At 47.8% G+C, this 10,231-nt stretch overlaps 1 protein-coding gene across 1 annotated transcript; it reads right to left on the bottom strand.

The window, feature by feature from the left end:
* Positions 1-560: 560 nt before the first annotated feature.
* On the bottom strand, positions 561-7,198 carry LOC115081139 (vomeronasal type-2 receptor 26-like). The gene is made up of 3 exons (XM_029585647.1): positions 6,947-7,198; positions 3,043-3,166; positions 561-1,510 (listed from the first exon to the last, which is right to left on the bottom strand). Exons 1-3 carry the CDS (start codon positions 7,196-7,198, stop codon positions 588-590), a joined length of 1,299 nt encoding a protein of 432 aa, XP_029441507.1. The 3' UTR covers positions 561-587.
* Positions 7,199-10,231: the final 3,033 nt, after the last annotated feature.

The following is a 10,231-nucleotide window of genomic DNA, read 5'->3' on the forward strand; positions in this document are numbered from 1 at the left end:
CTGATACCAGGGGTGTTGTGATCTTCCTGCATGCAGTGCCCTATCCCTATTAATACCAGGAGTGTTGTGATCTTCCTGCATGCAGTGCCCTATCCCTATTAATACCAGGAGTGTTGTGATCTTCCTGCATGCAGTGCCCTATCCCTGATACCGGGATGTGTGCAAGAAGATCACAACACCCCCGGTATCAGGAATAGGGCACTGTGTGCCCTATTCCTGATACCGGCAATTTGCTAACTCGAGTTAGTGCGCACTAATCGGAAAAAACGATTTTTAACGATTTTTTAACTAAAAAATCGTGCCTAAGACGATTTTCTTGCCCTGCCACACGATTTCTATCGTTAAGACGATATGGAAAATGATTCACATCCCTAGTGTTTGCAATCTCTGGCAACACTAGTTTGGAAGAGATGATATTAATTGTAAGTTCTAATGTTCAACTTTACGAGGGGTGATATGTTTAGATCTGCTGTCAACCAAGTTCTTTTCTTATTTTCTAGGGCTACTGTTCAAGCAAAATTATTTTCAGAAAACAGGATTACATCATTTAAATTCTGATATTTATTAACCAATATGTTACAAGGCAATTACTTTGTTTGCTTGAGGATCCCTGTGGCTTTCCCCATTAGGAATTCCTTGGTGTTCATGTCTGGTCTGATTAGGATGATATAACATTTGGGGAAGAATATACAACCCAACAAGCCAGCACTGGAGGACAAAATTGCAAATATTTCCACAGCCACTGTGTATTTCCCTGTTGTGCTAAGATAAGCAGGAATGAAAGAGATCCAGACAGCAATGAATATAAGCATGCTGAAGGTGATGAACTTAGCCTCATTAAAGCTATCAGGCAACTTTCTAGCTAAAAACGCTACAATGAAGCTGATAGTAGACAACATGCCCATGTATCCCAGCATGAGGCAGAATGCAACCAATGACCCTTCATTGCATTCAAGGACTATCTTTCCCATTTGGGATTTCATGCTCATTTTGTAAAATGGGGGCGCTACGACCTGCCAAGAAACACAGATGAGGACCTGGACCAGACTGCAGGCTAATACTAGGACATTGGGCAGTCGGGGACCCACCAATAACTTTAGGTTGCTGGTTGGCTTGGTAGCCTTGAAGGCTATGACCACCATGATGGTCTTGGCCAGCAGGCAAGAGATGCAGATGGCGAATACAATGCCAAATGTCATGTGTCGCACCATGCAGGTCAGAGTTGTGGGATGGCCTATGAACACTAATGAGCACCCAAAGGACAGAATGAGGGCTAATAACAGGAGGTAGCTGAGTTCACGGTTGTTTGCTTTAACAACTGGGGTGTGGCGGTTTTGGATGAAAACAACAAGGATAGCAGATGGCATCAGGGCACCAAGCACAGAGGTAACAGCCAGAACCATACCCAAGGGTTCTTCATAGGACAGAAATTCGATGGACTTCTTCTGGCATCCATCTCGTCTCTTAGTGGGCCATTGGTCATCAGGGCACTTCATGCACTCTGTGGCATCTGCAGGAAGAAGAAATGCCAGATGTGGCTTTGATGAGGGAAATCAGAATGGGAGTATCATTCACCTTTAGAGATTATTTAACTTCTCCCATTTTCTATATATCTATCATCTTGTTGAAATGCAAGATATATCGATGTACCCTGACTTTAGAGTCATTATTGTTTTCTGTATAATTTTTTATGATTGTATTGATGCTGTAGTGTTTTCAATATAACTTGCTTGTGGAGGCTTTGCTATTTTGAATCCTCCCTTCAGTAGTCATTTAGAAATTGAAAAGGAGTTTGTAAATCAAAAAATTAAATTAAACCTTGGCAAATAAAATACTTATTTTCCAGCCTGGTGACATCCATACGATAAAGTCTAAATGAACACATTATCCCTTGAACATGAGACTTTTTACCATAGCGTTTCATATAAATATGGCTTGCAATATTTCTTCCCTCACCAGTCTCATGAAAGGCAGAATACTTTCAAGGTTGTGTTATCTTCTGTTCAACCATTTTAAAAAAATTGTTATTATGGTTACCTGCTGACACCCATTGAAAATTCAACAGGTAATAATTATGATTGAACCCACCACTCTTGTCCAACCCCTATCTGACTCTGAGAAGTCTCTGACCCTCAGACTTATTCTCTTTCTCTCCACATGTTTACTGATGTTCCCTCTCATGTACCCTTCCAGGCCCCTTTACTCTAGTGGTCACTGTCACTGTGTTTCCTAGGGATGTGCTGTTTTGCATCGTATGTGCGTCAGATGATGGACATTGCTCCGTGGTGTCTACAGGTGTATCCATGCAAACCAGCCCCCCTCCAACAGAAAGATAACCCCATGCATATGTTAGATATGGATTGTTAGCTTCCAGGTCATCATAGGTCTCTTCTTGAAGATGTCACACCATGAATTACTTAAGATCTACAAACCACTGAGGGACTTCAACTCAGGAAAACATCACAGGGGATATAAGTATATTTTAATGCTTTCAAATTACAGAAAGATAGTGTAAACCTTATTCTTCAGGCAAGCTTTTGGTGATGAAGAGGGATTAATTTCCAGTTAGTAATTAAGGAATAACACCTTCCTTCAGTCTTCCATTTAACATCAGGGTTTTTATCCATGAATTCTTTTGATAATGGTGTCTATGCTTCTACTAAGTTGGTGCTTTAACTAAATTTGAGTAAGGCCAATATTTGTATGTGATACAATCTATTGACTTATTGATATCAATTGGAAGATATCTTTGTTTTTATTATGTATGTTTCTTTACCTGGCCATGAATGTTGGCTTGCAAATGTAATTTTTTTTTTCAAATAAATAAAACAGAAGGCAATACTTCACTAGGAAATCTACTTTTTAAGATTTTAATATATATGCTGGAACATGTTTGTCTCTAAACATTTGCTCAGAACTAACTGCATACCCTGTAATGCTTTTGTCCATTAAACGGACCTAGACAGAACCATTGTATCCTCTAATACCAACCTTCCATCCTTCTAAATATGCTCACTACTGAGTGGACGTCATAGCACTCACCGGTTTGGTTACTAAACTCTTCTTCAGAGCAGGGGACGCAGTCAAAGCAGCAGGCAGGTTGCCCTTCCAGAATGGCCTTCCTGAACCCAGGACCACAGCTCTCACTGCAGACAGAGACAGGAGCCTTAATGGAGAGAAATGAGGAGGGATACTCAGCAAATGTGTCTATTAATAATGTACAAAGAGGCTCTTTATTTCAGATAAGAGTGGTGTATAAGGTAAGACACACACAAGAAAGGGTGAAAATAAAAAGACTGGAAAAGAGATCTGAGGGGATGGAAGCAGCAGAGAAAAGGAATACTAAAATGATAAACTCTACAAAGAGGGGCTTAAGACAGGCAAAATGGATATGCTGGAGGAAAGAGGGCTTATGCTAGAAACATCAAATATTTGTCAGGCTTCAATAGTACAGGATGGTGAAATGTTGCATAGAAAAAGAGCTTCAAGATTAATCTCCCTCCTTTGTGTGTGGCAACCCTCCCGCTTTCATTGGCTGAGTATTGCAATCTGATGTTTTAGGATGTTTATACTCGGGTACCATGGAATGTTTCTCACAAGTGAGGGGGGGGGCAGTAAAGAGGAACACCCTCCTTCCAGTTGGGGCACCTAACCAGGACTAAACGGGATTAAAACCCACCCTGACAAGCCCCCCGAAAACCTGCCCCAAGCTCCCTCTGCACGTGCAGAGCCTATACTGAATAGCGAGTAAGTCCCGGGGCTTTGCTAGGGGGGCATGTTGGGAGCGGCGTGACGTTCGGGGGCATTCCGGGGAGCTTGTCAGGGGGCTTGGTGCCGGCCCAGGGCTGTTCCATGGATGTGGCCAAGGCCTCCGGACCAGCCCCCAGGTCGGGTGATGGCTCGCCAGCAGCCCACCGGTGTGCGCGAGTTACGCCTGCCTCGGGGGGGTGGATTAGGTAGGAGAAGGAAGGGGAAGGTGCGGAGGGGGGGGGGTGGAGGGAACAGAGGCAAGCTGTGCGGCTCGGCACGCTCAGGCTGCCGATTTTGCGCAGCCTTGCACGCACCGACCCTGGATTTTAAAAGATTTGCGCGGCTATGCGCATATCTATTAAAATCCGGCGTACTCTTGTTTGCGCCGGGTGTGTGAACAAAAATACGCACGAGTGTACTTTTTTTAAATCTACCTCAATGTGTTCTCTCTCTTGTCTCTAATAAACAGGCCTGTCTTCTTTTTAGGCTGGAGTGTACACACATAACTTTATTTTTCCTTTTTGGACTCCCATCTCAGTCATTTTGAATACTGGCAGCAGATCGCCTTTGCCCTCACTATGTCACAGGGGCCGACCGTCGGTACCTGTGACATAGTGAGAGCAAAGGCGATCGGCGCCATTTTGATTCCTGGCATCAGACGACCGGCGTGCAGGAAGTCGCTCCCGGACCCCCGCTGGACTTTTGGCAAGTCTTGTGGGGGTCAGGAGGCCCTCCCAAGCTGGCCAAAAGTCCCTAGGGGTCCAACGGGGGTCCCGGAGCGACCTCCTGCACTCCGGCGTCCGATGCCAGGACTCAAAATGGCGCCGATAGCCTTTGCCCATACTATGTCACAGGGGCTACCGGTGCCATTGGTCAGCCCCTGTCACATGGTAGGAGCACAAGATGGTGCCGGTGACCATGTGACAGGGGCTGACCAATGGCACCGGTAGCCCCTGTGACACAGGCTATGGGTGCCATGATGAAACCAGCACAGAGGGTGTGAGAGTGCAGGGGATGGCTTCTGGACACCCCGCTGGACCACCAGGGAGTTTTGGTAAGTCTTGGGGGGGTCAGGAGGGTGGGGGGTTGTAGTTCATTTTAATTTTAGCTGGGACACGAATATAAATCGCCGTATTAATGCATTGGGGTGCCATACGGCCGAATGCAACGCATTTGCTCCCCGACGAATCCGAATCACAAATGCAACGTATGGCGTCCCTCTGCACATCCCTATCGCCAACCAGCCCCAGTTTTCCTTCCAGGGGACCGCGTCTGTTTGAGTACCAGGAACTTACAGCTCCGGATTCCATCCCGCCGACTGGCCCCACGCTTTTGCGGTCCATTTCGAGTGGCCAAGCGCATCGGGGCCGTCTCTTATTGCCTACACCTGCCCGCCTCGATGTGCATCCATAAAGTCTTCCATGTTTCTCTCCTAAAGCCACTTGTTCTCTCCAGGTACCATCCTAAGGTCCCAGATGCACTGGACCCCTCAGTGCCAGGAGATGTTACCTACCAGGTTCGAGAGGTCCTAGACGTCCGGTACCATCAGCGTCACTGGGAATACCTCTTATCCTGGGAGGGCTGTAGACCTGAAGATAATACATGGGAGCCAGCGCGGAACATCTTGGATAAAGACCTGTTAAAACAGTTTCATCTGCAACATCCAGGTAAACCGGGACCTGCGAAGAGGGGGCGTAAGAGGAGAGGTACTGTTGCTGTCTGTGCTGCGACCTTCGCGTCCCGGCCCTTACCTCGGGTCTCCAGCCGGTTTGCTCCTGACTCTGGCGTGCTTCCTGGGCGTCCCCAAGCCCCCTAGGTGAGCACGCCCGCCCACGCGGCGCTTATCTAGCCCTCATGCTCCGCTCATAGCCCTGACGTCAGACGCCTAGTCCTAGTTAGGCTTGCCGCGAATCTCTCTGCGGCGCCTTGCAACTGGGTCCTTTGCGGTACCCTGTTGTTCCCTGCCCCAGAGTGTGATTCCCTCGCACTCTGTTTCCTGCTTGCCTGCCTGCCTAGCTTGTGCGTGACTCTCTGTAGCACTTTGCTAACTGCTCTTGAGTTCCAGCATGCCGCAGTTCCTGCTTGGTTGCTGCACTGCCTGCTCCAGCCTGCCGCAGTTCCTGCCTGGTTCCTGCACTGCTTGCTTTGGCCTGCCGCAGCTCCTGCCTGGTACCTGTCTGCCCCAGCCCCAGCTTGTCTGGACCCAGACTTGCAATCTCCTAAGTCCCAGCGGCCGGGCCCCTACGGGCTCCTCCCGGGGGGGGGGGGCACCGGCTTCCAGGGTGAATTGCCTAAGCCCCAAGCGGCTGGGCTCCCAAGGGCTCCTCCCGGGGGAGCACCAGCTTCCTGGGTGAAGCCAGCTTGTTCCAGCCTGTCCGCTCTGCCTCCCGGCCTGCAGTTCTGAGACTGATGTACACCTTCTCCCTTCTCAGAATTTTTGTTAAAAATAATAAAAGTATAATAGACGGAGGCGAAGAAAAGGATAACTGTAAATTGATTATCCTTACCAGAAACCTCAGTACAAAAACCACCAGACACGTTTTCCCTTGAAAAAGTCGCAGTTGGTGAATTAATTAAGAAGGGAAAGAGGTTGGTTAGTGATCAATTAATTGCATCTGTAGCATGGGTTCTTCTTAGTGTTTGGGTAATTGCCAGGTTCCAGGTTCTTGTGGCCTGGTTTTGGCCTCTGTTGGAAACAGGAAGCTGGGCTTGATGGATCCTTGGTCTGACCCAGCATGGCAATTTCTTATGTTCTTATGTTCTTATGTTCAAGCTTCTTCACATTTATATTTTGATTTTCCACTCTCAAAATCTCAGTTTGAACATTTTCCACTTTGTCCATATGTTGTTCCATCCCATGCAAATTGTTGGCTTGTTCCATCATAGTTCTCTCAATTTTCTCAATCCTGTTATTAGATTCCAGTGTAATATTGGTCAAATTAATAACAGCTCTTTCCAACCCCTTCATGGCATGCCACAGGGACTCCATTGTTATTACCTTCGGCGTCTCAATAGGTGTGTGTTTTTTCTCCAATAGCTGTTTCTGAGCCAGTTCTCCCCCTCCTGGGGTATTCCCACTCACAACCTCCCGGATAGCTCTATCCTCCTCGTCTTTGCTGGTTCTGGGTAAGCCACTCGTATTAAGATTATCAAAGGCAATATTTCCAGGTAATATATATAGCTCTGGGGGACTTACCCCAGCTAACACAGCTTCCGACGGGACCAGAGAGGGGGAGGTTATCGGAGCGCCAGGACTTAGTGTGATCTCCTCGACCAGCAAGGCCGACATCTGCCCTGTGTCGGCATTTGCAGCGGCCACCTCCACCGGCAATTTTCCTGCTGCATCGGCGGCGAAAAAAGTCTCTATCCTCGTTTGGCCTGCCTCAGAGATCGGCGATGATGAGGCCACTGCTTCCCTGAGCTTGGCCTTTCTTTTAGAATGCGGCATTTCAGCAAGAAGAAATTTTTTGAAGAAAACGGGTAGAGAGCGTTTCACCAGCCTTCACGTGGCGGCCATCTTCAGAAGACTGCTTTTAATACCCGCGATGGACACTTCGAGTATTTAGTGATGCCCTTTGGCTTGTGTAACGCCCCGGCAGTGTTCCAAAACATGATGAATGACATTGTACGAGACCTCCTCTACCAATGTGTCATCGTCTATCTAGATGACATCCTCATATTATCTCAGGACTTACAGTCTCATCAAGAGGATGTCAAGAAAGTTCTACGGAGGTTACGTGAGAATCACTTATATGCCAAGTTGGAGACGTGCAAATTCCACAAGAACTCAGTACCCTCCTTGGGGTACATTGTATCCAACAACGTGTTTTAGATGGACCCTCAGAAGCTTGAGAGCATACAGAAATGGCCTCACCCTACAGGCCTGAAAGCATTATAGCACTTCTTGGGTTTTACCAATTACTACCGTTCCTTCATAAAGAACTACTCTTCTCTCACTGTTCCATTAACAGCCATGACCAAGAAGGGAGCTAACCCTGCCATCTGGTCTGTGGAAGCTGTGATCGCATTCCAGACCCTCAAAGACGCCTTTCTGAAAGAACCTTGCCTTCATCATATGGACCTTATGCAACCCTTCATTGTCGAAGCTGACGCCTCCAGCGTCGGTGTAGGGGCAGTGTTAAGCCAGACCAGTGACTCCATGACCTTACATCCCTGCTCATTCTTTTCTAGACAATTTTCGCCCACAGAAAGAAACTACAGAATAGGGAATAAAGAGTTGCTTGAAATAAAATTGGCTTTCGAAGAGTGGCAACCATGGCTAGAAGGTGCCCAATATCAGATCGTGGTCTTTACCGATCATAAGAATCTGGAGTACATCGGCCACACTCAACGACTCAACCACAGACAGGGCAGATGGTCACTGTTTGTTGTGTTCCACGGCCATGGTAGGCCACGACCGCAGTCCCCTACCTTGCCTGCGATGGCGAACCGCCGCGGGAGTCCCGGGGGAAGGCCCCGACTCGAGGCCCGTCACTCCAGCATGGGTCCCTGTGCTGCTTGCCGCAGAGGGAGCCATCCCAGCTCCCCCCTCGCAGTGTCCAGCAGCGATTTCCTCCGTGGAGCAAATCCAAGATGGCTGCCGCCATCTTTAGGCGTGAGGCCGCGCCTCCTTGACAGATTTAAAGGGACCTGATCCCTTTAACTAGCTTCAGCTGTTCTCTATCAGTCAGAGCAGGGGAAGTATAAAGGGCAGCTTCCTCTGCTCATTCCTTGACTTGGCAACTTCCTTGGTTAGTCAGGTCTGCTTGCTTCGGTGACTTCTTGTGCTTTGGATCCTTGTTCCTGTTTCATCTGGTGTTCCTGGTTCCTGACTTTGGATCAGCTAGTGGTGATTCCCAGTATTGACTTCGGATTGGCTAGCGGTGATTCCTGGTATTGACTACTGATTGGCAAGCGGTGATTCTCTGGAGTGTGACTTCGGACTGGCAAGTGGTGATCCCTTGGTGTGTGACCTCGGACTGGTGATCGACGACCCTCTGGCACTTGACCTCGGACTCTTCTTGACCGTTGTCTCCAAGGGCCCGCCTAAGTCCCAGCGGTCCGGGTCCCTACGGGCTCCTCCCGGGGGGACTGCGGGCTTCCAGGGAGGAAGTTCCAGTCAGCCCTTGCACTGAACTATCGATCTCTCAAAGGTCCACTTAAGTCCCAGCGGTCCGGGTCCCTATGGGTTCCTCCTGGGGGGACCACGGGCTTCCAGTGGTGAAGACACACTTCTTCTCTTCAAACGTCTCGACTCCTCGTCTGCCTCCACAGTCACCTCTGTCTTCAGTGCCGAGGGTCAGCTGGTCATTTCTTCTGCTCCTGCCTCGCACCCGACGGGAGAACCTTCAGATCTTCCTCCTAAGGTATTCCATCCTCCCGTTGGCCCAAGGGATCACAAGCCTGAGCATAACACTGTTTTTTAACAGGTTCAACTTCATGCTGAAATACTGCCCGGGAGACAAAAATGTCAGGGCAGATGCACTATCACAGTCTTTCCTCCTGGAAGACGTGTCTGATGAGCCTCAACATATAATCGACCCAAAGAGAGTGGTCCTTTCAGCCACACATTCTGTACCCATTGGCAAGATGGTAGTAGCCCGGAACATGAGGAAGAAGTTGCTGAGATGGGCTCCTGATTCCAAACTAGCTAGTCATCCTGGACAACTGCGAACTCTCGCCATGCTTCAGAGATATTACAGGTGGCTCACAATGAAAGAGGACACACAAGGCTACATGGCATCCTGCGCAGCCTGCACCCGAAAAAAACCACCATCTGGACGTCCTTGGGGTCTTATTCAACCTTTACCAGCTTTAGACGAGCCCTGGACCCACATCGCCACTGATTTTGTGGTGGATCTGCCTCACTCTGGGGATAATGATACCATCTGGGTTACTGTGGACAGATTCTCAAAAATGGCACACTTTGTGGCTCTACCCGGCTTACCATCAGAGCAGTATTGACCAATCAAAATGCAAGACAGGTTATATAGTGAAAAGATATTCTTTAAAATTCTATTTCTGTGTATCTTTTCACTGTATAACCTGTCTTGCATTTTGATTGGTCAATACTGCTCTGTGTTGCTGTGCGCTGATTGGCCATTCTTTTGGCGCCAAATTCTAGACTCTTTAAACACTGATGTCTGTTTTTACTGCTTGCTCTCCTTGAGATTTGACTGTGTAAACGTACAGCGTATCTAAGGTATGTTTTATATATTTAATTATGTTCTATGGTATTCCATCTATATCTTTATGGTCCCTTTAATTATAATAGTTACATATTCTTTTACTTTTAGTTAAAATGTATTGTCCCTCCCGATGCAGCTGGGTTCAACAAAACACGGGTCCGTGTCGGGGGACCCATTTGAGAATTATGCTGTCTTGAGCAATGGAGTTGCCGCCTTAATGAAAAATTAGAATATTGTCTCACGATTGGTTTCAAAGTCTGGGACTGAATTTACTTTATCTGCATCAGTGTTAG

The sequence above is a fragment of the Rhinatrema bivittatum genome, chromosome 19, assembly GCF_901001135.1.
Source record: "Rhinatrema bivittatum chromosome 19, aRhiBiv1.1, whole genome shotgun sequence".
Lineage (NCBI taxonomy): Eukaryota > Metazoa > Chordata > Amphibia > Gymnophiona > Rhinatrematidae > Rhinatrema > Rhinatrema bivittatum.

Coding starts and splice junctions, on each gene's coding strand:
- LOC115081139 (XM_029585647.1), bottom strand. CDS start 7,198: ATGCCGCATTCTAAAAGAAAGGCCAAGCTCAGGGAAGCAGTGGCCTCA. Junction 3,167..6,946: donor CGGAAGCTGTGTTAGCTGGG/GTAAGTCCCCCA, acceptor CTCTCCATTAAG/GCTCCTGTCTCTGTCTGCAG. Junction 1,511..3,042: donor AGAGTTTAGTAACCAAACCG/GTGAGTGCTATG, acceptor TTCTTCCTGCAG/ATGCCACAGAGTGCATGAAG.